We start from the raw sequence: 26506 nt of genomic DNA, 5'->3' as shown, positions 1-26506 counted from the left end.
GAATGTCTTGGGGGGAATAATATATAACACATAGAGATAAATCTCTAATGGTAGAATTTAAAACATCATGGTGGTGCTGTGTTGATGAGTGAGAAAATTGGGGACAGAGACTTTTGTCTAATTCTAAAGTAAATGTATCAGTGACTGCTTCCTCTGTTTGTTTTGTAAAGCTGGGGTTATTATTTATAATTAGTGCCAATTAAAAAATGTCTTGAATTACCATACTTAAATAGATAGCATACAGGCATGAATGGGCCAGAATTTACTACTTCTTCTTTGAAAAAGATACTCTGTAATGATACAGAGAATGAACCGACACTATTTTTATACAATGACTCATGAACTCACAGACATGAAGGAATGATCATTGTTCCACATTTCAATTTGTGGTCTATCCTGGAATAATATTTTAATTAATCCAGCAAACACCTTTATGGATGAGAAGTAATATTACCCCTGGAGAATAGTATATAGAAAAAAAGTTAATATAATCTGAAAGCTCAAAAAAGAAAAAAAAATTACCCCTATTAAGTCTATTAAAGATTGGGTCAAAAGATAATTCAAGGTTAAGAATGTCCTCCTTAGAAGTTGCTCAGTAAATCGGTGAGAGAATTGGGAGAAGAAAATCTGAGCTTCTGGCCTCTTAGGGCACGGAGTCACTGTTCCCTTTGAGGCCATGTTTATAATCACAGTAAGTGACCTGGGGAGACCAGCGCTCCTAGCAATGAAACAGATGGCGTGAAGTTCCCATCACCCTGCAGCTCATCAGCCATAACTGACCAACTGGGAAACAAATGTTAAATAATAACAAATTAGGGTATGTTTAAATAATGACATTGAATAAATCGTAGTAATTTTACATTTTCAAAGGACTTTACAATTGTTTTTTATTACCCATTTAAATTACCTAAAATTCCCCTAACTCACTATGTTTTTTTAATGCCTCAAAAAAGGTATGTTTGAGACCATACGTATTCTGATGATGCATTTGTATTAAGAAGAAAGGAAGATTATCAACCCCACAACTTGGTAAGTTTCTATAAAAATTTATGGAAATATAGCACGTTAGCACTAAAGGGAATTTTGGACCTATGGAAGAATTGAATTTGTAATTGTGATGCTCAGACCAAACTTAAGATCAAAATCATCCCGAAGACATGTTATTGAATCAGTTAAGGGCGGCCTTTGGGGAAACAAACTTTCTGGATCATTGGAAAGCTAGGGTAGAGAAATTGATCAAAGACACCCGGGCCTTGACTTTGCTTTCTTCATCTGAATGAGGCTGTGACCTTGCTCATGCTGAGCTTGATTCAAGAAATAGGAGAGCTGCTGTTTGTAAACATTCCTTTAAATGGAAGCATGTCTATTGCATCATAAGTTCTTTCTGGCTAAGTGATTTTAACTATGTGTATAAGAGGGCAGTGGCATGACAAAAATGTGGCAATTTCACATGTCTGGCAGGAAAATGCCGTAGTCTTAGCTATTTAACTGGGGACTTAGTCTAATTTTACAGTGGGTGTATGTAAGTTCAATTAGGCCTCAATTTTATAGATGAGGGAAATGCACTTTATGGAAGAAAAGTAACTTGCCTAAACTGATGTTCTTAGTGCTAGAGCTGGAGATAGAACTTAGATCCCTTTTTTTTTTGGAGACATAGTCTTGCTCTGTTGCCAAGGCTGGAGTGCAATAGTGCGATCTTGGCTCGCTGCAACCTCTGTCTCCTGGGTTCAAGCGATTCTCCTGTCTCAGCCGCCCCAGTAGCTGGGATTACAGGCATATGCCACCATGCCTGGCTAATTACTGTATTTTTAATAGGGACAGGGTTTCACCATGTTGGCCAGGCTGGTCTTCAACTCCTGACCTCAAGTGATCCACCCACCTCAGCCTCTCAAAGTGCTGGGATTACAGGTGTGAGCCACCGTGCCTGGCTCCCTGGTTTCTTTTAATGACAGTGTTAGATTTCAGTCATTTTTATGTTCATTCATGTATTTATGCATTTAGTGAATTAGTTATTACTTATGTTTGTAGAGATACAGCAGTCACTGTTCTCATAAATATTACATTATATTCAAGGAAGACAGACAATAAACTAAATAAGTAAAATATGCTTTAATATATGTTTAAACATGTTTAAAGTATGTTAGGTTGTGGTAAGTGCTATTTCAAAAATCAACTCTAAAAGAGTCATGGGGGGTATGTGTGAGAGCAGGCTGCTGTGATTTTAGGATAGATTGGTCAGGGAAGGCCTCACTGACTTGGGTAATCAGTCATTAACCCAGTCATGTAGACTTTAATCCTGTAATGCCTACAAAAACCTATTTTCCTTTAAATTTCCCTGAATAAAAACAGAAACCCCTTCTTTTCTTGACCACAAATGCTTGTTTTCTTTCTCTTTCTTTCTCATATTTTTAGAGCTTTCATTATCCTGCCCCTAGTCTAATTTTCAAAAAATCAAACCTGGATCATCTCACTCTGCTACTCTGAAATCTTGAGCAATTTCTAAGCAGGCCTTTCTTGGGCCTGTGCAGACTCAGTGCTTCTGCCCTTCTGGGTCTTTGCACATTGTGTTTTCTTTTAGGAATGTTCTTCTACCCTTTGAAACCCTAGCCATGTTTCACAGTCCATCTCAAATAATGTCCCTTCCATGAAATTTTTTTCTGATTCCTTTGTCCTTGCTCACCCCATCCTTCAATCCTTGATGATAAGAATTGGTCTCTAAAGCATATTTTCATTAGTACAGCTCCTGACAAATTATCACTGCTCCAAAATGGTTTGTTAAATCAAATTGATATTTATCAGATTCCACTGAGAATCAGAGATCTCAACACAAAGTAGAGATTTTGATTTGGGTTCAATATACTGCTCATGAAAGTGCAGCTGAGGCCTAGGAGAAAAAGTGTTTAATAGAATACATTTCCAACAGAAAAAGGCTTTTAGTAATATAGCCTATTCTATGTTCAGAGACAGTTGGAGAGAATGTACTCACGTGAATTTATGTGGGCAGCTGGCTGTCAGCTGAACCATGTGGGAAGGAATCTGCCTTAAACTGTTTTCTGCTAAAATAAGCAACATTTTAGAAATGTTGTCTATCTCTTTAGATTAGTTCTAAATTATCCCACAGCTCTTTGAAGCTCATCAAGTTGATAATTGTTTTCAATGATCTGTAAACAAGCTTGCTTGCTTGCTTTAAACAGTTAACTCTTGCTTATTTGCAAGATGCAGGTAACAAAGATGCAGGTAAAAGATGAAGGTAACAAAGGATTGGAATTTAATAGGGGGAATTCAGTATATCAGCGTCGTTTCCCATTGGTTCCTGCCCTACAGCATATCATGCTGTACAACTGTGGGTACCAAACCTTCACTTCTGGGAGATTTAGCCCTTTATCCACCCTAAGCCACATTTACCAATATGAGAAAACTGCTTCTTCAACAGAGTCTGGAAATGGATGGCTGTTTCCATCTCTAGTATCCCTGGCATTAAGGTAGTGGGGCAGCCTCCCAGTTGGCCATGCATTTTCCCTGGATGCCAATCTCACCGTCTAATCTTCCCTGTAACTAGCCAGTCAGTGCCTGGTCTTCTCTGTTTCTGCTTTGTAATCAAGTCAAAAATAGTGCTGGTATCCAGCCTTAAATTCTCTATTCACAGATTTGATTCCTGTTGGGAGAAAACCTAAAAAAAAAAAAAAAAAAAAATCTTGCTTAGACAATTAGTTTCTGCAGGGCAAGTTTTTCAGAGATATATTTGCCAAGAGGGTATGTATAAAATAAAACAAAATTCCCATCTGCTGTTTCCAGCAGAAATGTCTGATTTGGAAATATCTTCTGTACCCAGAGGATTTGACACTGTTGGGCAAGCTTATAGACCTAAATCTGGATCTCTCCTCTTAAACAGAGGAGGCCCTTTAATCCAAGAAAATTTTGTTTGTAAATGGGCCCGTGCCCTTGTCAGGTGATGGTCATGATCTCATTTTAAGAGGAGACAGGTTAAAAATAGTAAACTGTATGATGTGAGACTTTTTTCCCTGATTTTCTGTGTTAATGTGTTTAAATTTCATTTTAAGTGTTAACACTTCATTAGTTAGAAATGTAATTGGGTGTTTTTCCTCATACTTTGAAGCTGAGTATGGAGTATTATAACTGTACTCACTAAGTCCATCTGCAGCCTATCACCTACCCATTTATCCTAGCCAGAACCTTAGGAATTATTTTTAGATATCTAAAATGGGGATGTGTTTTGCCTTTTAAATATCTCTTATTAAGGTCACCAGCAACCTGCATGTTGCAAAATCCAATGGACAAATTTTAATCCTCGTATTTCTTTACTGTTAAAAAGGCACAGATGATCATTCTTTCTTCCTTGAAATGCTTTCTTCCCCTGGCTTCCAGTAAAGCCATGCGCTCCTAGTGTTTCACTAATTTCCCTAGTCGCTACTCAGTCATCTTTGCTTACTCCTCTTCCTTTTACTGATCTCTAATAATTAGAGCACCCTAGGTATCAGTTCATGGACCTCTTCCCTAGTAACAGTGACTCTCTAGTGATTTCATCCAGGCTTGTGGTTTAAAAATACCATTGATATGCTGATGACTCCCAAATTTATCTGTCTATCCCAGACTTCTTTCCTATATATCCAGACTCATATATCCAATGGTCCCCTTCTCATCTGCATTTAGATATTTACTTAGATTTGAAACCCAGTATATCCAAAGAAGAACTCCTCCTCATTCCTATTTAAGCTGTTTCCCATGGTTCTCCTCATTCCATCAAATAGCTGTTTTATCCTTGCACATGCTCAGGGCATAAAACTTGAGGTTATCCTTGAGTCCTCTTTCTTTTGTTGTTTTCATATTTTATATCCAATCTGTTGGGAAATCCTTTTGGTTCTTTCTTCAAAATATATGCAGAATACAGGTACTTCTCACTAACTTTACCTCTCCCAGCCACCAACATCTTTAACCTACTTACTACAGCTTCCTAACTAGTCTCCTTATTTCTGTCCTTGGCACCTTATAGTATTTGTTGAAGATACCAGTAACAATTACCATGTCACTTATCTACTCCAAACCCTTCAATATTTTCCCACCTCTCTCAGAGCAGAAGTCAAAGGCCTTACAGTGTCTTACAAGGGACTATATTATCTGACTACTCGTTAACCCTCTGAAATCATTTTTTTTTATGATTCTCCTCCCATTCACAATATAACAGCCACGCTGGGCTCTTCCTCTCTGAGCAAACATACAGGATCAGACTGTCAAATCCGATAAACATGCATTAGAGATCTTGCCCAGTATCAAACTCTATTAATTAATGTCAAAGATACAGGCATTCTAACAGCTTAGACAAATGAGAGAGAGGTCCAGGATATCAAGGGCAGCTTCCAAGGTCCTTTCCACATTGGACAGGATTATCTGGCTCAGAGCAGATGAAGTCTCCATATGATGTTCATGGGATTACTTCACATAGCAGGAATATTTAAATTATGAAACATCTCCATTTAATACTCTAGACAGTTTTATCTGTTGAAAATATTATCTAGGGAGATATACCTCATAAATCTTGCGTTCTGTTTACTATAGGGAATCATTAGCTAGGGACATCTTGCTACGGGTATTTCAGAGATTGTTTCTGCCTCTTGGATAAATACTATTAGTGTACTTACTTAGAAGTCCAGAGGACAAGGGGTGTAGACATAGTCAACTGCCTTCTCTTCAACCCCCACTCCCGTTTCTTTTCTCCCACTCATGCAAGCACAGCCCTGCTGCAGGGCTGCTGTACTTGCTCTTCTCTATTATGGAAATGCTCTGGACTTAGATCTTCTCATAGCCAGCTCATTCACTTCATTCAGGCCTTTACTAGCATTCAGGCCTTTACTAACCCTCCCTGGCTACTCTGTATAAGATTTCAATCCCACTCCCTGATATATCCTCTTCCTCTTCCCAGCATTTTTCTCTTTTATACTTATCCCTATCTGAAATACTATTATTTTATTTATTTATCTTGTTTATAGATTGTTTGTGCCATTAGAATATAAGTTCCTGTGGGATGAGATTTTTGTTTACTGTTTTATTCTTAGTGCCTTGAATGATACCCAGCCATAGTAGGTTCTACTGTGTATTTATTGGTTGAATTCTTGTTTTTGCATCCCTACTACCACTACCTTGGCCGAGGACCTCATCATTTCTCACTTAAATTTCCACTGTCATCTTCTAACAGACTACTGGTATATTGTTTCCAACATGATCTTTTTAAAAGCCAAATCTGGTCATATCTCTCTCTCCAGCTTTATATTCTTCAGTCTGTCCCCATAACCTTCAGGGTAAAATCATATTTCTTAGCATGACACCCAAGTCGTTGCTTACCTTTCTGACCTCAGTGCAGTCCCTTTCTCACTTATACATATGTGTCTTTCCCCCGAAGGTCTTAATGCATTTTGTTTCTGAATTTTTATGCCTGAAATGGCCTATCTGAATCATCTGAATAACTAGCTCCTTGAGGATTTAGCCTAAAACGATTTCCTGATGTTTCACTTTATTTTCTTTAGTCTGGATTAAGAATTCTCCTGTAGAAACCAGTACCTCTGTCTGCTATATCATTTACATGTTATGTTATACTTATTCTAGAAAGTATATGTCTTATTCACTAGACACCAGCCTTCCTGAGTTCTGTTCAAGACATTGGTAATTTAGTTCATAGTAGATCTTCACAATGTGCTGAATGAATGAAGCCCTGAATCAGAGAGTAAAGGGAATTTAGATTGGTAATAGCTTTTTAAAAAATATTTCTGACTTGGTCATACAAGACAAAGAAGAATAATTCCTTAATTAGTTTTCACCAATTTCATTTGTACTATACACAAAGAACAACAACTAAGTCAGTATTTCAGTGGGATCTGGTCAGGGAGGGAAATCATGTTGTGGGGAGGTGTTGGTGAATATACGGGGAATATTATGAGGTTCAGTTACCTCAGAGAGCTAAACTATGATGAGAGAACTTTCAGGAGACTTGTTCATCTTTATCCTATACTTAAAGGCTGTGGAGAAATTAGCCATAATTAAATGCTTGTCATGTTATTAAATAGATGAATTTAAAGAAGTTAATGGAAGTTTCTTGACCTATGAACTTGTTACATTATACTGAGAGTTACGTGTTAACTAGAGAAGGGCATCTTTTTTACTGAGATTCATAGTGCTTGGCTTCCTGGAATTTTCATTCCTGATTCCAAATATCCCTCATTTCAAACATCATGTTTTTTTATCCTCATGTATTTACGCTGTAATCAAGAATAGTAAGAATTACCATTTTAAAATTATCATTTATCTACTGATTTAATTTAAGCTGCTCTGTTTTTATTAAATTCACAAATGGGAAACTTGATAGGACAATAAAAAATTCTCTATTGTCACGTATTTATAGTATAATTTTATGTCTGTAATTTTTAATACCTGTTTCGATTGTATACTCCTTTAGAGAAAGTTTCTTCCTCATATTTCACATGAAAATGACTTATTCTTACATATTTTCTAAAGTACCACAAACCATTATGATTAAATTGTTTTGCAAAATAGAATTCTGAAGTGTATAAGAATATTGTCATGAAAATATCTTTATAGGTAGAGACCTTCACATTACCTTATAGGTGCCATCCCAAAATTTTGAATCTACTTTGTTGTTTTAGTTAACATCATCTCTCTTGATTAGGTCTAAAAATGAATTACCTTGTACCATATTCTGCTCTGTAGTGAACTGGCCAAGGGGACAATGTAGCTTAATCCCACTTTTGTAGAATTCAAATTACAGTTTACATACAGTCATGAGCCACATAATGATGTTTCAGTTAACAATGAGCTGCATGTGTGATGGTGGTCCCGTAAGATTAAAATGGAGCTGAAATATTCCTATTGCCTAGTGAAGTCATAGCTGTCATGGCATTGTAGCACAATGCACTACTCGTGTGTTTGTGGCGATGCTGGTGTAAACAAACCTACTGTGCTGCCAGTTGTATAAAAGTCTAGCCCATATAATTTTGTACATTACGTAATCCTTGATCATGATAACAAATAACTGTTACTGGCTTATGTATTTACTATGCTATACTTTTAATCATTTTAGAGTGTGGTTCTTCTACTTAAACAACAACAAAAGTTAATAGTAAAACAGCCTTAGGCAGGTCCTTCAGTAGGTATTCCAGAAGAAGGCTTTGTTATGATAGGAGATGACAGCTCCATGCATGTTTTTGCCCCTGAAGACCTTCCAGTGGGACAAGATGTGGAGGTAGAAGACAGTAATATTGGTGATCCTGATCCTGTGCAGGCCTAGGCTAATTTGTGTGTTTGTGTCTTAGTTTTTAAGGAAAATATTTAAAACATTTTTTAAAAAAGAAAATATTTTTTTAAATTGAAAATGACTTATAAAGGTTTAAAGAAAAGTATTTCTCTACAGCTATATAATGTGCTTAAGCTGTGTTATTACAAAAGAGTCAAAAAATTTAAGATTTTAAAAGTTATAAAAATATGCAGTAAGTTAAGCTTAATTTATTATTATTATTATTATTGTTTTAAAAATATTTTTTAGGGACAGGGTCACTTTGCCTCCCAGGCTGGAGTGTAGTGGTGTCATTATAGCCCACTGCATCCTTGAACTCCTGGCCTCAAGAGATCCCCTGCCTCAGCATCCTGAGTAGCTAGGACTACAGGCATGTGCCACCACTCTCGGCTAATTTTAATAAATTTTTTAATTAAAATTAAACTTAAGCTGTGTTACCCAGGCTGGTCTAAAATTCCTGGCCTTGAGTGATCCTCTTGCCTTGGCTTCCCAAAGTTTTGGGATTACAGGCATGAGCCACCATGCCCAGCCTAATTTATTATTGAAGAAAAAAATTAAAGTAAATTTTGTGTAGCCTAAATGTACGGTGTTTATAAAGTCAACAGTAGTGCAGTAAAGTCCTGGGCCTTCAGGTTCACTCACCACTCACTCACTGATTGACCCAGAGCAACTTCCAGGCCTGTAAGCTCCATTCTTGGAGCTTATACACTTTATACAGGGTACCATTTTAAATCTTTTATACCAGATTTTTACTTTACCTTTTCTATGTTTAGACATGTTAGATATGTTTAGCTATGTAAATACTTATTGTGTCACAGTTGCTTACAGTATTCAGTACAGTCACATGTTGTACAGGTTTGTAGCCTAGGAGCAATAGGCTATACCTTATAACCTACATGTGTAGTAGGCTATACCATCTAGGTTTGTGTAAGTACACTTCACATAATGATTACATTGCCAAAGTTATGCATGGCTATAATTAATTATTTTATTTCCTCATTTAGTGGTCATTCAGTACTTAAGTATGAGTACTGAAAAGTGTAGTTTTAACATATTTATTTCAAAAATATGTTTTTCTGGCTAGGCACGGTGGCTCACACCTATAAGCCCAGCACTTCAGGAAGTCAAGGCGGGCAGATCGCTTGAGGTCAGGAGTTTGAGACCAGCCTGGCCAACATGGCGCAACCCCATCTCTACTAAAAATACAAATGTAGCCAGGTGTGGTTGCAGGTACCTGTAATTCCAGCTACTTGGGAGGCTGAGGTGTGAGAATCGCTTGAACCTGTTAGGTGGAGGGTGCCAGGAGCTGCAATCATGCCATTGCATTCCAGCATGGGTGACAGAGCAAGATTCTTTTTCAAAAAAATAAAAAAAGTAAAATTAAAAAATGCTTTTCTTCATAAAACCAGTATTTTAAATGGTATTAATGTATATGAGCCATCGTGTAGAAGATATATAAATATGCATGAACAATATGGATGGTAATTAGTGATTAAGGCCCTACTACCTTGTGAACATATTTTATATTTTACCCTTGATCTTCTTGTTTTCAATCAATTCACCTTTTTTTCTTCTCAAGTATGTACATTGTACTCTGTGATCACCCACACATGAGGGGTGACATGTTAACTAATCTTTTAATGTATTGCTCCAAATATCTCCATCATTGAGATTTGTGGTAGCAGGAAGCATAATGGAACAACTCTTAGTTATCATTATTTTGTTGATGTTCCAAGAGTTTCTTTATTAACCTTTATGTTAAGTTGTGGGGTTTAGTAATTACATATCATTGTGCTAGGAAAACATGCCTTGCTTAATTATTAAATCAAATATCCTTTAGAGAAAGGTGTTTTAACCATGTGTTCTCACTCATAAGTGGGAGTTGAACAATGAAAACACATAGACACAGGGAGGGGAACATCACACACCGAGGCCTGTTGGGGGCTGGGGGGCTGGGGGAGGGATAGTGTTAGAAGAAGTACCTAATGTAAATGACGAGTTGCTGGGTGCAGGAAAGCAACTGGCACATGTATACCTATGTAACAAACCTGCACTTCATGCACATGTACCCTAGAACTTAAAGTATAATAATTAAAAAAAAGAAAAAGAAAAAGGTTTTAAAGATGTATGGGTTGTGTATATTTTGTACCAGTGTAATCATTCACTGTGTTGTTTAAGCAAATAAGCTAGTTTAAGCTTATAATGAGTTTTTAATTTATAGAGAAACGAATCAGTAGGGCAAAGAAAGGTGCAAAATCTTGGAAGAATTTGCCTTGTATAATAATGGAAGACTCACATGAGTAAAATCCCTACTGAACTAGCTTTTGTTGGACTAAAGAATGCAATTATATTAAAAATTAATACTTCAGTCTAATACAAATCCAATGCTGCCTGAATTATTATGTGCCAAATTAGGTTGCTATAAACAATAACAAAATGGGTGATTGTGTAAATGAAAGCATGGAGTTATTTAAACTTGCAATAGCATGTTTAATGAGATGCAGTGAAAGCGGAAAATGTTTAATTTAGTAACGGGTGACCTGAATCAGTCTGTCCTACAGAATGATAGGCTTTTGGACTAATTTTCAGTTAAAACACAGTAATTGAATAACACCCCTATTAATATGTAATATGGACTATTTCATATTATTCATTTTTATTAAGATGGCTCTTTTAGTATGACAGCTGTCAGTGGGAATTATTATGAGTTCTGTGTGAAACACTACCAACCAAGTTAAGCCTTTGTTGGATTTTTCTCTTATAGAATCTGAGAAAACTTGTTGTTATCTTCTGGTTAGATTATATTAAGATCATAACCTGATAAATGTGAAAGAGAAAAACTTGCGCTGTGGCATTTGGCTGGAATATAATTGTGTAGGTCTACTCTACTTTTATTTATTGTAGGTAGTTTAAGGTGCTTACTTAGAAAAATGATGGACTCATCATCTTTAGAAAGATCTCTGGAGTTGATTATCTACCCAGATGTTATTTAGTCAAGTACCTGAAACTGCTTCTTGCCTTTGCGTTTTTTGTCTTTTAGAATCAGTACAATTCAGGTATTGTGAAAATGTTTTTTCTCAGAGGGTGTGAATTCACAGTATATGATAATTTAATGTGTCAGTTCAGGGCAGAGAGTTAAATTATTGAAGAGCCACCTTGATTCCCTTTGGGGTACTCAATCTTATGATAATCCTGTGGTACAGAAAAACCCTTTTACTCGATTTAAAAGAACTTTTCTCTCTAGGCAGCATGGTTCTCTATGAACAATGGACATATAGTGAAAATCTGTGGTGAGAATGAGAAGCTGCAAGCATCTTTTAACAATGAAACTGCTTATTTGTAAATGTGGAATACAGTTTACTGTGTTAATCCTTCAATGGGATATTTCACTGACATATTCTATTCATTTGGAGTTGGCTTCCAAATTGAATTAGAAGAAGAAAATAACATCTATTATCTTACACAGTGAACCACAGTTATCAGTGTTATATGTAGAAAATAATATTAGATTTAAACATTATTTTTCAAATAAAAAATTCTTATAGTTCATATGTACATCATTTGCAGATCTAGAACTTGAAATCTGTTTGGTTTAAAAGCAAAACAAAGTTTAACCTTTATGTATGCCATTTTGTAACTGTGTAACTTTGGTAAATAAATGTTTTTGTATGAATAAACCTAATTAGCATAGTACTTTAAAACAAGGAAAAAGAACATTTTTTTAAGATGGGCTTGCTAGAATACTATCTAAATCAAACAACTAATCTTTTGTTTTAAATAAAAATAATTCCCAAAGAAATAATATACAATGTATAGTATAAATCTCTATGCTTCATTTTAATTTTTTGAGAGATAATTATGATTTATTGTTTGGAATAAACTGCTCATTAAATATCTTTGAAAAGTTTTTTAAAAAGCTTTTATTGTTTTCAGAAACATTCCTTGGTAATTACAGCTTTGAACAATAGAATACAGACAAAACTACTATGTGGGAGTTATTATCTGGTTAGAAGCATTGTATAGATAGATAACCTTTTCTTGGAAATAATTATAAAGCTTTTGGTTTGGACAATAGTTATTAAAGGACACTGTACTCTGAGTGTTCCAAGAAAGCTTATGTTAACTAAAGCATGAGATTTGGAAAGAGTAAACCTCAGTTCAAGTCCTGACTCATCTATCGCTAGCTCTTTTATCTTTCAGATCCTGGATGGCTCAGTCACCTTTCCTGAACTTCATTTTCCTCTTCTGTAAACTTGTGACATAATGTGTAACTTACAGGATTTTATTAGGGTAAAATGATACATGCATATGAAAGTTTAAAATTTTATACTATAATAATTATAGTCTAATTAATTCTCTTATTATAGTGTATAATTAACAAAAACTTCCACTTGTTACTAGGTGGAGCTTCTCTTTAAAAAAAAATACTATAATGAATCATTTTAAGTGGAGCATGTTTTTGTAAAATGGATGATCATCACCCTCCTTTCTCTCACTACCTCTCCCACCATTCTTTTGTTTCACACATTTTATACTGTGAAATTTTCAAATTGCAGCTGTCAGTGTTGTGCTTGTGATGTATTTGAGAATGCATTCTATCCTCATGGAAAAGAACACATTCAATTTGAACTTCAAGTTTGTTAGTTTTCTTTAATTATGATATTTGCAGTCATTCTTAGAAGAGATATTTGTCTCCAAGGATTGGTGCACAGTTTGATTTCTGTGGGAAGATATGCTTTAAAATATGTATCGGTGGGGGTTGTTAAAATAGTGGGATTGGGGTGGAGGTGGAATTGCTATTTAACTGGCAGTTTCATCAGTATAGTATAGAAAACCTTGATGTATTCATGTAGATTATAGATTAAAAATTTAAAGTAGTTATATTTGGTTATAGGATCGTGGATAATTAAACATTTTTCTGCATTATGTTAATTACATTTGAGAGTTACATATATGTTTGCTATGCAAAAGTTAATGTTGATAAAGAGCTGAAGATTTTTCCCAGAAATAATATACAGTTGACTTTTGAACAACACAGGTTGGAACTGCACAGTTATATGTGGCTTTGTTTTCAACTAGACATGGATTTGAGGGATACAAAACTTGTGTTACAGAGGGCTGACTTTTTTTATATGAGGGTTCTGCAGGACGACTCTGGGACTTATGCTGTGCAGATTTAGTTATATGTGGGTGGTCCTGGAACCAATCTCTCATGTATACAGAGGGACAACTATACATGCTAAATAAGCACATATATGTGACTTGATTTTTTTCTTTTTACTTATAAAATGTTAATACATTGGGTTCATCAATTACCCAATAAACTAGGTATTAGATATTCTGACAGTCTGCCCCAGATTTAAAACAGCACTTTGAGTACAATATTAGGTAGCGAAATATCCTATTTCAGAGAGTTTTCATCCATGAAATAGCATTTTTGTGTTCATTTCTGTTTACCAGATGAGAGATTGATAGGTGAAAACAAAAATGTTCCATATTTCTTATTGCTCATATTTGTAAACTTTCACCTTTGCAGATTTGCATATATTCAAAGACTTTTAGGATCATTCCAGAGTGCTTAGGATCATTCATTTTACTTTGAAATCAGTAAGAACAAAACAAAACAAAACAAAAGACAAGAAACAGACTAGCAACTTTACATTTTAAGTCTTTTCTCTATCATTCATAGCCACCAAAGCAGAGTTTTTAAAGCCTTTATCACTCAGAAATCTCATTCAGCGAGGGTGTTTTGGGGAAAAAAATGCTTAGCTCAAATAAGAGGTAACTTGATGCACAAATTTTATTTCTTAGTGAATTGGTTTTAAATGGCCTTGCACTCTGTGGAGTTAGATAATTTCCACAAATATTATGTTTGGCACTTCAGTGCTTTGAAAAAGCACATTTATATAGTTGTCGTTATTGAACAATCAGTATGTTTCACCTAAGAATTCTGATATCTGGATTTGTTTAAATGTTAGATTATGCCACGCTGGCCTCACACCTCTTCCTGGCCATGGTTTTCTGGGGCTCTTCACTTACTTTCATTACTTGCCTGGCTTTTTGTAGGCATTTGACTTTGGCCTAAATAATTCTCTGACTTTAGATCAAGTTCTATGTGGCAGTCTTTGAGAGCCTTAACACATATTGATACATATTTTGTGATTTGGTAGCAAATCTTGACCTCAATTAGTTTGCATGTTCTTTCTGCAACACACACCTTATACTCTCCTGATTAAAACACTTAGAGGAATTTCCTCCTCAGACCATTGATGTTACTTTTCATGAGCTCAGCCTTGCCTCCCTCTCAAGACTTTTATTTTCTGGCAGTCTTCACAGCCAAATAGAATCACATGCAGCGTCCTTTCACCTCTGAGCCTTGTATGTCATGTTACCTGAAATTCCTTCCCATCCTGGTTCGTCTGGTTTACACATCCTCTACCTCTTCCCTGACAGCCCTCCCTAATGCTCACTCTTCTGAGGCATGCACATCCCTCCCGAATGTCAGCTCCTTGAGTCCTGGCAGCTACTGTCTTTTGCTCTGCTGTACACTTAACGCTGCACCTGTGAGTATTCACCCAGTAAATAGCCATTATGGACATTTTTTGTGTTCATCATTGATATAATTCTCTGATAACACTGAAGTTTTAGTAGTTTGTGTTTGGAGAAATATTTAATTTTAATGGAGGAATAACAGATGTTCTCCCCCTTAAATACTCCAGGTGAGACCTTTATCATGTTAAATTTTATTGGCTTACAATAAGTCTTTTCCATATTTCATTTCTCACCATATTTTATATTTATGATAAAGTTGGAAACACTTGTAGAAATTAGAAGAAGCCCAGGCAATATTGGTAAAATCTATAAACATTTTATAACTCTAATCATACCATTTTTACTTTTAAACAAATAATTTCATATAGATACAAACAGAGTCATAGTTCTTATAAATTACATTACTCTTATAAATGACATTGTCAGTTTTGGAACCATGTAACTTTTAAATGTAATGTTGAGTAAAACTCTAAGGTTTTAGAATATGCAATAGAAAATGTCATTTTCTAATATTTGGGTCTTGAAAATCAAGTTCATGCCTCTGAAACAATATCAAAAGATATGTTTGCATAATTATTTGCATATTATGCCAATGTTACTAACCTTAAGTAGACTCTTCACAAGTTCTCAAAAATAGAGTTTTAATTTAAATGCTCAAGGACCCCGATTTAGTGTTGGCTTCAAACCTAATGCAGTGTTGGAGCCGTGTATTATTCATTAGAGGCTGGTATTCTTTTTCTCCTCTGCTTCCCATTCCAAATTATTCCTTTTCACATTTCCTTTTTCCAATCACATTGTCCAGTAGACTTTCTCTTCTCCAATCATATGACAGCTATTTAAATTATACTTATGACAATATTTAGGGTACTTGTTTCTCTGCCATAATAATTTGTATCTGTTGAATCCATTTTCCAGGTCTCGTTTTATACTGCCTAATTCGGAACTTTTTCCACTGGCATATTTCTAATAGATTACTCCAATACACACTTAAACATTTGTGTGGGTGCTTGCATGTGCATGCTACGTGCATACACTTTGAGTTTGTTTCTGCTTGTTGGTTGATGATGCCTACATTTCATACATACCATCAGCTGAATACTCTGTGCATCATTTGAAATCACTCAAAAGGGAAGGTATCCTGCATGTGAACTTTGAAGAGAAAGGGACTTTTTTTTTTTTTATGCTCCCAAATGACCTATTTTGAGAAGTGACGATTTGGTAATATTCAGAGAAATGCTTTCTTTTTACTTGGTTAAAGCAAAATCTGTTTCTTTTTTTCTGTTCATGTCAATTTTCAGTGACATGAGAATTTTTTTTTCAGGAGAGAGTTTATTAGGTAAACCTTTAGACAAGTTTAATATTAGGGAATAAAACTCATGAAGATAGAGGTGACACAATGACATTATGTTTTTTTCCCCTCAACTTTTATTTTTAGTTCTGGGGGGTGTGCAGGTTTGTTACATAGATAAGGAGATAAGCTCCTTATCAGCTTAAGGAGCTTTTGGGCTGAGACGGTGGGGTTTTCTAGATACAGGATTATGTCATCTGCAAACAAAGATAATTTGACTTCTTCTCTTCCTGTTTGAATATCCTTTATTTCTTTCTCTTGCCTGATTGCCCTGGCCAGAACTTCCAATACTGTGTTGAACAGGAGTGTTGAAAGAGGTCATCCTTGTCTTGTTTTCAAAGGATATGCTTCCAACTTTTGCCCATTCAGTATCATACTGGCTGTGGGTTTATCATATATGGCTCTTGTTATTTTGAGGTATGCTCTTTCAACACCTAGTTTATTGAGAGTTTTTAACATGAAGTGATGTTGAATTTTACCAAAGGCCTTTTCTGGGTCTGTTGAGATAATCATGTGTTTTTTGCCTTTAGTTCTGTTTATGTGATGAATTACAAATATGACTTTCTCTTCTAAATGGATAGTTTTCTTTCCTTATAAGCAGTTTGTAAATATTTAGTTAAAGCAACAAGAAATATAGAGTTGAACACTTTACTTCTATAAGCATATAACTGTTAAAATTATATATGTAAAACATGAAGGACTGGAAAACCTATTGTGGAAATTACTAGTCCATGCGAGAATATAACATTTTAACAACTTGGGAATTTACTAGTACTGTGTACATTTCTGTCAACATGCCTCAGTTATGTCATAGTTTTTAATTCTACAAGAGATTTAGATAGAGAATTAGTATTTATTGAGAACTCTTTTAGCATAATAAATATTTTATAATTCAATATATAATAAATACTTCACATTCAGAATATGTATCTTGGGAATGATTGAATGGCTGGTGACCAAGGCAACGTCATGCCATACATTTAAAAATTCCTGTTGTTTCTTCTCAAAACAACTACTATTTAGTTGGCATAAAAATAATAAGAATTTTTTTTTAGTAACAATATTTTTCACCTTCAGACATGTGGTTCACAAGAAAAGTGCACAAAAAGAGATTTGTGATATGACAGAAAAAAATATTTTAAGATCTTTTTCTTCCCTGGTAAAATACAACTTAGTAAATGTAACAGATTAAGAAATACCAGTTAGAGAACAATTGGACAATAATTGTTTCTAAATAGAGTCATTATGAAAGAAAATAGTATGTCGGAGTCCAAAATCTTAATTAGTTGAGGAATATTTATACATTTATAGACAAATTCTCTGTTGTTTGTGTTTTTAGCCTCCCAGAATTTCTCTTTTTTAATCATTATCATGATCTAGTTGTACCATAGGCTTTGGTTGAATTGGAGGAGCATTTGGAGTGGTCATCTGAGATGTCCAGCATTCAGTGATGCACGAGGCCTTCAGAATGAAGAAGGATTGTAATAAAGCTCCCAGCAAGCTCATTTGTGTGCTATGAATAGCTCACTAGGTGAAATACAGCCGATGCAAAAAGTACGTGGGTGGTTCAGGTCAATGAATTTTATTTTGTAGCTCATTGGGTTTTTTTCCCCACTCCAAAAACTGCTTTCCCACTGTTCCTTTAACTGCGCCCCTGGATCGTGAAGTGTTGTGATGTAGTTCTCTTTTGTGCTCTGGAGTTGGAGCTATGAAAGGCAGATTCATTTATTGTTTAGTTGAATCAAAATGACTGCAATTCCACAAACAAATTGGACTTCAGTTAGGAGTGCTTTGTCATAAATAACGTTGGAAGAGATTGGATTTTCTCCTAGCTGATATACTTCTGCTTTACATTAAAATCGGCGTCTAAAAGGGACTGATTTATTACTGAACTGACTGATCACTGAGCAACACACACCTGTCCTTGTTCTGCTTTGTTTTTGCTATCTCTGTTTTCCTAAAGCATATTCAGGAAAAGTTTATGGTAAGGGAAACTAGTATTCTATTTTCTGAATTATTGTTTTCATTTTAACCTTCATTAAAAAAATCACTTCTATGATGCAAAACTCAGTGAATAATTTTTCATGATCTAGAAAGAAAACCTATTTCACATATTGGTTAAAGGCATTTTCCATGGTTGGGTCAGGTGAATCATATTTTTCATGTATAATGTTAGGACATTTTAAACTTTAACAACATGTTTTGCTAGAGGCTGCAAATACCGTAGCAATACCTGCAAATACCTCTTTTCATTGACTGTAAAAATTTTTTTTCCCACTGTAATGTATTTACTTCATTTTGTTTCAAGTTACTCAGTTCTATAAATCATCCAGAGACAGAGAAAATCTGGTAGTTTCTTCCTTGGTGGAAAAGTGTATATATAAAATATATATGCACACTTTATACTTATATAATATATATATACAATTTATACTTATGTATAAAAGTTACAGCACAATATACATTTGGCTAGACCCTTGGTACTTAACTACAAATGCCATAACAAGTTGCATTTTGTTTTCTTGAGTCAAACAATTCTGTGTGGCAGTTATATTATATCAGTAAGAATCATTTCATGTGTAGTGTTGTCCTTGCCAAGTAGGTTAGGTTGGCATTAATTTTGTTAAGCATTTTATTTGGTCTTGTTTTTGTAAGCTCTAGAGCCAGAATTTGCATCTCTCTCTGTCTAGTTCCAGAGCGTATGTATTTTCATCTTTGCGTATTTCTTGTTGTTGTACAAGAATAAAATTTTTACAAAGCAAATCATACTTTATGTTCAATACATAGAAGACAGTGGTGAATGTGTTTTTAAAGTGACCTTTTTTGGGTAAAGATCTATTTTAACTTCAAATTATTTTATATTATATATTCCTCAAACGAGTCACATCCATAGTGACTTGGAGTGTATTTTCAGATGCTTTAAATATATATAATCTTATTGATAATATTCAGAAGCATATGAAATTAATAGTTTTTTGAAAGTAAGATTTAAACATAAATTAAGCACAATTGAAACATAATACAATATTTACCATTCAAACAGTAACTAAGTTACTGTTATCTTAAAGGTTTTCCAAGAAGCATACGGTCATGACAGTGTAGCGTTTACATGTGTTCTGAGTGTTCATTTATTATAACTGTACCACCTGTAGTTTTAGATGCTCTGTGGTTTGCGTTTTAAAAGCATTTGGTGTTTATAGCACCTCTGTCTTTCTAAGACATGGCCTGACTAGGTCTGATGTCTAATGTGATGTTAAAAAAAAATCACATTAAGTGTGACTTAAGTATGGGGGTTGGAGTGGGAATGAAAATGAAAATGTTTAATTTTTCTGACACCAGACTAGTATGCTTCAGGGAGAAATTTAGCAAAGGTAATTGGACAGACTACCAATATAAATTAGGTCAATAGCCTAGACCTACAAGTGCTAGCCTTTATAACATACTTGACTGCAACAAAAATCTGTTAAAAGAAAATGGGACTGTCCCTAACATGAAGTAATGGGACTGTCATAGATACAACACATGGTACACTTTTTCCTTTTAATTACCGTATGAGAACAAAATCAGTTTTTGCAGCTGGTTCTTCTTCATTTTATTTGCCTTGACTACATCTCACACCGAAGGGGTTTGAAACATGACAGACAACAGGTGTGAATATGTATCTAATAATTGACTGCAGTTTCTGTTCTTCTTTTAAAAATTGACTGTGTTGTAAACATCTCTAACACTAATAAAGACAGCCTATTTTTTCTTATGTGTAAAATGCCTTCTAAGCCATGGTTAGATTGTATGTCTGAATCAAACTTAAATAAGTCAAGTTATTAAATTACTCTTTTTAGAAGAACAGTTTTTAAAGGAATGATGAGTTTCTGTCAGTTTAAGTGCAGCTGGCAAGCAGCCATTCATTATAGCCTAGTGTGACATTGATTTTTGACTAGAAGAAATGGAAACATAGCAGTAGCTATACATCCTTAAGGAAACATTCTATATTATTGATACCCTTTGTTTCCTTAAGAGCTACTACTAAAACTCTATTCAAATTGAATTTTGATTGTACAAATGAGGAAATCTATTGTCAATGTCAAAACATCCATTATTGTGAAAATAAGGTGGTAATGCCAAATTATTTAGCATCTATTTCTACCTTATTCCTTAGGGACAAAAGGTGTTTCCTTAAGGACAAAAAGTGTTTCATTATAGAACACCTTTAAAACACTTTTAAAACAAGACCTTTTAAAAAGAACAACAGGAATTACAAAATACCACTTAATTACCTTTAGCAAGAACACTTAGGCTTGCTCATTGGGCAGATTAAATAGTCTATTGAAACAAAATCAGTTGATTTGGCTCATTTTTCCCCCTATATTTTTTCCAGTGATTGCTGCTCTCATCTTTTTGCCAAATTGATCAGAGTTGGCAGTAAAACACAGGCAGTTGAAAATGTGGGAGAAGATTAAGTTTTCTGGATTGCATAAAGGATCATCAGAGATAAAGAGATTACAAAGAATTGGTCTTATCAGGTTGATACTCTGCATCATGTGTTTGTTTGTTTTCTATCATAATCAACTAGACCTAAATTAAGAACCCTTGCCTTAAGAGAGTGTTATTTTTGTTTTCCAAATTTTGGTAAATATGATAGATTGAACCAAGGAGGTGTTTATAATTTGTGCGCATTTTATCTTTGTCTTGTCATTAAGTATGAGAGCATTAAATTCAAATTTTATCGAAAGTTTGTGAAAATTAACAATGGTGTGTTGTTAATTCGTTTGAATAGACTTTGTTGAAATTAGGGCCTAGGAGATGGAATGCTGGCTTTTGAGGCTTGATCATAAAGAATATTATATGTGACATATGTGTAAGGAAAATAAGTGAAAGAGGTGATTTCAGGGAAAGTAAAGTAGTAGTTACTCATAGCGATAGTTTGGATAACAAATTAACTAATGTTGAACAGGATGTGGATTCGAACTCATTATTCAAATTGACAGAGACCTGGAATTAGTTCAGACTTACATATGAGAAAGATGGTCTGCTACAACAAAAACAATGTCCTATTCAGAGTGGGGCAGAGATATTGGAAAGGTTCCTGTTTCTTTGGGAATGGTTTTCACTATTGGTGAAATAGTGAAAGTGAAAGCTAGTATTATTGCAATTATGGCAAGAACATTACATACTTTATCATTTAATTTTCAGTATCATTCTGAAAGGCAGTTGTTGTTATGCCTGTCTTACAATTGTGAAAATTAGGGTTCAGAGGATATAATGAACTTATTCAAGGTCAAACAACTACTAAGTGGCAAAATTGAACTCAAGCTACTCAAGCTAGGTCTGTCTGATTGCAAAACTTTTACTTTTCCACACCCTATTCCAAATTATCAAAAAATATTAGAACTATTTTTCTATGTAACAAGTCTGTGTTAGGTCAGTTTTCACTTCAGCTTATGTCATAACAGCTATCCTCATGCATGGATATTTTACCTTTTGAGGGGTCTTTTATCACTCTAAAACCTTTCTTTTTCATTATTTGTGATTGGGTCTTAAAAGAGAGACAGAATTATATTAGATTGACCCTGGAATCTGCTCCTTCCCTTAATAAAAAATCCATCTCTATAACCTTGTATTTGATGCTTTTGTAACTCTCCAATCTTCCTGGCTTTTGTAATATTAACAGTTAGTGAGTGAGTGATACATCGTATTGTCAGTGAAACTTAACAATATATGTAGTAATTATTACTATTGTCTTCACTTTACAGATAGGGTCAAGTAACTTGCCCAAAGTCAAACATAAATAAACTGGTGGAGCCGAGATTTAAAACCTTACAGGTTCCATAGGGTGAATCCTTGGCTTTTCACCTTCTCTACCCTGTAATACATCATCTATTTCCAGACTTCCAGCCTGTCTTCTTCCTCATGGTACAGGATTGTTTTCTGATTACTCCAACTTTATGTGCCCTTACTTGGTCTTATGTTTCCATAAGCAATACTAATGGCAGCCTCAGAAATTACAGCTTGACATTCCAGAAGACTGACCTTAATGTTTGAGAATAGGATATAATACAATGCAGCTTTGGAGTCCATCTTCTTCACAAAAGGGCTTTACTTCTAGGCAGCATAACATTAAACTTAATAAAATAATAGCCATCTGAGTGCCAAATACCATGTTAGGTGCTCTTTGTGCATTCTTTTATTATTACAGCTACTTTATTGGATAGATACCATTATCACCATTTTACAGATCAGGAAAGTAAAGCTTAGGGAGCGTAAGTAATTTATAGAGGTGTTATTTATCTTGAAGTCTATTTTACTTTAGAGCTCATGAGCTAAGGTGACTGACCTTGCATTATTCTCTGAATAAAGCCTCTAGATCTTAAACAGCAGATTGGACTAATTGAACCCTCTGAATGATGGAAGAAATTATCCTAAAGTTTTTTTTTTTAAAGAAACAGATTATATACATTTATAAGGTGTAATTTCTATGATTATAGGTAAATATTATAGTCATAGTAATGCTTTATTTTAAATTATTTTTGCTTAATTTCTTCTATTTTGTAGTTTTTAAATCTTGCCTAAATATATGGTTATTAAAATTAATATTAACCATTAATATTAACAAGGTAATATATAGTTTATCTTAGTTATACTATGTTAAATATTGCCAAAAAATAACTTTTTGAAAGAAACAAATTATAAAATCATTCTTATTTAACTTATTTCAGATGAAGGTAAAATACATGTAAATATGGCATGCCAGTTTGTAATCTTCCAGTAAATCAGAACAGGACACAATACACAATTTTATGAATTATTCTTATAGGACATCAAATTGAATTAATTATTCAGTATCTAAGGCACAGGATAGCATTGTTTTCTTCTTCCTTTTACTGAATTATCTTTTCTAATTTTAATTAGCTTCAAAGCAAGGAATTATGAATTTAGTATTTATTTTGAGCCTTCTATGTGTGAGACATTATATCTGGGTGTGGAAATATTTATTCCATCAACTAGGATATTTAGATTTCTTCTTTTGGGTATTATTTGTTCTTTTTTGTCCGTTTGAAAATTATTATACATTCCGTGTTATGGAAACGTCACTGTTGTAGGTTCTTACTTTCTATTCCCAGAGAATGGCCATTTAATTGTATTAGAATGTTTCAGCCTAGATGGAGTTACAGGAACTTCCTACCAGAAACAAACAAAAAAGACCAGATACACCGTATGAAAGGGAGTCTTCAGACATTAAATATCAGACAGTTCAGGACAGTGATCCTTTAAGAATGGCAACAAATGAGGTAAGCCCTTCGATTGTACCAGCTGATTGCCTTGAGAGGTTTTTCCAGGGCCCAGCACAGGGAGGAGAACCCAGGTGAATGTTGGTAGTCTAGGGTTGACGAGACAGAGTTGGGAGTCTGGGGAAGTCCAGGTGGCTAGAGTTTGCAGGACAGAGTACTGACTGGAGAGAAGATGCACAGAGAGAAAACTATATAGATATGCAGAAGGTCCTCGTACAGCCCTCAGCTGAGGACCCATCAGTATGCGGGGAACCTACAAAAAGCTGGAGAAATAATCACCTCAAAAGAACACGGGGAATAATTTTCAGAATTTATACAGGGCTGGGAATTATTCATGTTCCCATATCAGCCAGAGTGGAAAACCTCATAATTCACGAAGCATCAGATAGAATAACCAGAAGAATATTGCCTAGTAGTGGAGCATATTCACCCCTAGATTAAAGGCTGTGCCAGTTTTGCCTAACAAAGTTTAAAAGCCAACTTCTAGAGGATTTGCTGTTCCCAAGTAACTTAACTGTTTTCCAAAACAAAGCTCAAGGATGTTCATCAGAACACAAGAATATTTAGCACCCCAAAAGGTGAAAATCATGTTTGGAAGCTAGTAAAAATATTACTTTTAATGCAAAGACACAGGAAACCATGACACAAAATGAGGAGAACATCAATCAGTTAAAAAAAAACACAAATGAGAGAAATAGTAGACAAAGCATTAAAATAGTTATTGTCACATTTAATTTGTTCAAAAAAGGAGAGGAAAGATTGAAGACATTAAGCACAGAAATGGAAGATATGAAAAAGACTTAAATCTATATTCTAGAGATGAATGTTACAGGACCTAAGATGAAAAAAATTTGCTGGATGGATATGTGACAGTTTAGAGACTACAAAGAAAGAAATTAATGAGGTGACATCATAGCAATAGAAACTACCCAAAATGAACCACAGAGAGACTAATGGCTAATTTAAAAAAGAGACAATCAGTGAACTGTAGAACAGTTTCAAGTGCCTCAGTATTCATGTTATTCAAGTTGCTGAAGAGGAGGAAAGTGGGAGAGTTTTAGACTGAAATATTTGAAAAAATGGTGGGAAAGAAAATTGATAAAAACTGTAAACTCAGAAGAAACTAAAAAAACCCCAAGCACAAGAAAATGATACAGAGGCATATCGTAATCAAACTAATACCAGTGATAATGAGAAAATCTTAAAAGAAGGCCAAAAAAAAGAGACGTTATCAGGTACAGAGTAACAAAGATGGTTAAGAGTCTTTGCTTTGGAAACAGTGCAACACAGAGGCAGTGGAATAACATTTTTAAACTATAGAAAGAGAGAAATTATCAATGTGGAATTTTTTTTTTTTTTTAGATGGAGTTTCGCTCTTGTTACCCAGGCTGGAATGCAATGGCATGATCTCAGCTCACCGCGACCTCTGCTTCCCAAGTTCAAGCGATTCTCCTGTCTCAGCCTCCTGAGTAGCGGGCATTACAGGTGCCCACCACCACGTTCGGCTAATTTTGTATTTTTAGTAGAGACTGGATTTCTCCATGTTGGTCAGGCTGGCCTTGAACTCCTGACCTCAGGTGATCTGCCTGCCCCAGCCTCCCAAAGTGCTGGTATTACAGGCGTGAGCCACTGTCCAAGGCCGTCAATGTGGAATTTTATACCTAGTGAAAATATCTTTCAAAAATAAAGATGAAATAAAAACTTGTTTAGATGAAGTAAAGATGAAAAAATTAATCACTGGCAGACCTGTACTGAAAGATATGCTAAAGAAAGTTCTTCAGACAGAAGAAAAATTTTATCAGTTAGAAACCTGGACTATATAAAGGAATAAAGAACACTGAAAATGGTAATTTTCTCCCCTTAGAGTCTCTTTTAAAGTTATTTGACTGTTTAAGTAAAAAATAATAAAAATATATTGTGGACTTCATGACATATATAGAAGTAAAATTATAATAGTAGTAGTGCAAAGGCTGGGAGAGGGCGAAATGTAAGAATACTGATGTAAATTTCTTATACTATATATGATGTGGTATAATATTACCTGAAGACAGTTCATGATAAATTAAAGGTATAAACTGTGAACCAACCACTAAAACAACAGTTAAAAGAATTATAGCTAATAAGTCAAGAAAGCAGATAAAGTGGAATAATATAAAATATGCAGTTAATCCAAGGGAGGCAGAAAAAGAGAGAAAAGAGGCTGAGGGCAGATAAAAGCAGTAGAAAACAAGTAGCAAAAGGGTAGATTCAAATCCAATCATGATTGTATATATCCAGGGAAAAAAGAGATTATCTCATAATGATAGAAGGGTTAGTTCATTAAGAAGGCATAAAACCCAGCATTTATGTACCTAATAACAGCATCAAAATACTTGAAGCAAAATCTGAAAGAACTTCAAGGAGCAAGACACAAATCCAGTTTTTGTTGGAGATTTAAATATTCCTTCTTAGTAATTGATGGACAGAGTAGACAGAAATAGATACAGACACAGAAGACCTGAACAACCCTATGAATCTGGCGTAACTGGCATCTGTATCATACAAAGAATATTATCTGAGTTTAATGAAATTAAATTAGGTATCTATAACAGAAAGACTTGTAGAAAATCTCCACATATTTGTCAATGAAATGACTCTCCTCTAAATAACCCATAGGTTAAGAAAGAAATAAAAGAAGAATTAAGGAAATACTGAACTGAACTGAATGAAAATGAAAACACATCAAGATTTGTGGGATGTAGCTAAAACAATACTTAAAGGGAAATTTATAGTACCATTTGTATTATAATGACCATCCAACTACATTACTTAAAGTTACCTGTTAATGGGTTGTCTTCTTGTATATTCCAAACAATTTCTGCTTGTGGGGAGAAATTTTAGCTACAGAATAAACATGATATTTACTTTGCAAGATGGTGCTACAAAACAATTGATGTGTAAAAATTATATTCTATAATTTTAATTTTTAAATTTTTACATTTGGACTTTCATTAGACATTG

The 26506-nt window shown here is 34.6% G+C and overlaps 1 protein-coding gene across 8 annotated transcripts in view; it reads left to right on the top strand.

Annotated features, from left to right (window-relative positions):
- Nucleotides 1-26506, top strand: part of IMMP2L (inner mitochondrial membrane peptidase subunit 2) — an 888292-nt gene that overhangs the window by 296788 nt on the left and 564998 nt on the right. For 3 of the 8 annotated variants that reach the window (XR_008667325.2, XR_008667324.2, XR_010134733.1), the window contains one exon: nucleotides 954-1029. The exons of 4 other annotated variants lie outside the window; for them this stretch is intronic. Coding sequence is in view for 1 of the 4 variants with exons in the window: in XM_063708730.1 (XP_063564800.1) it covers nucleotides 20596-20677 (82 nt within the window). In the remaining 3 variants the exon portion in view is untranslated. Of the gene's footprint in view, nucleotides 1-953; nucleotides 1030-20595; nucleotides 25007-26506 lie in introns of those variants that run through there. One more of the 8 variants, XM_063708730.1, reaches the window with a different exon arrangement.

This window comes from Gorilla gorilla, chromosome 6 (genome assembly GCF_029281585.2).
Source record: "Gorilla gorilla gorilla isolate KB3781 chromosome 6, NHGRI_mGorGor1-v2.1_pri, whole genome shotgun sequence".
NCBI lineage: Eukaryota > Metazoa > Chordata > Mammalia > Primates > Hominidae > Gorilla > Gorilla gorilla.
This window is presented reverse-complemented; position numbering and strand designations above follow the sequence as displayed.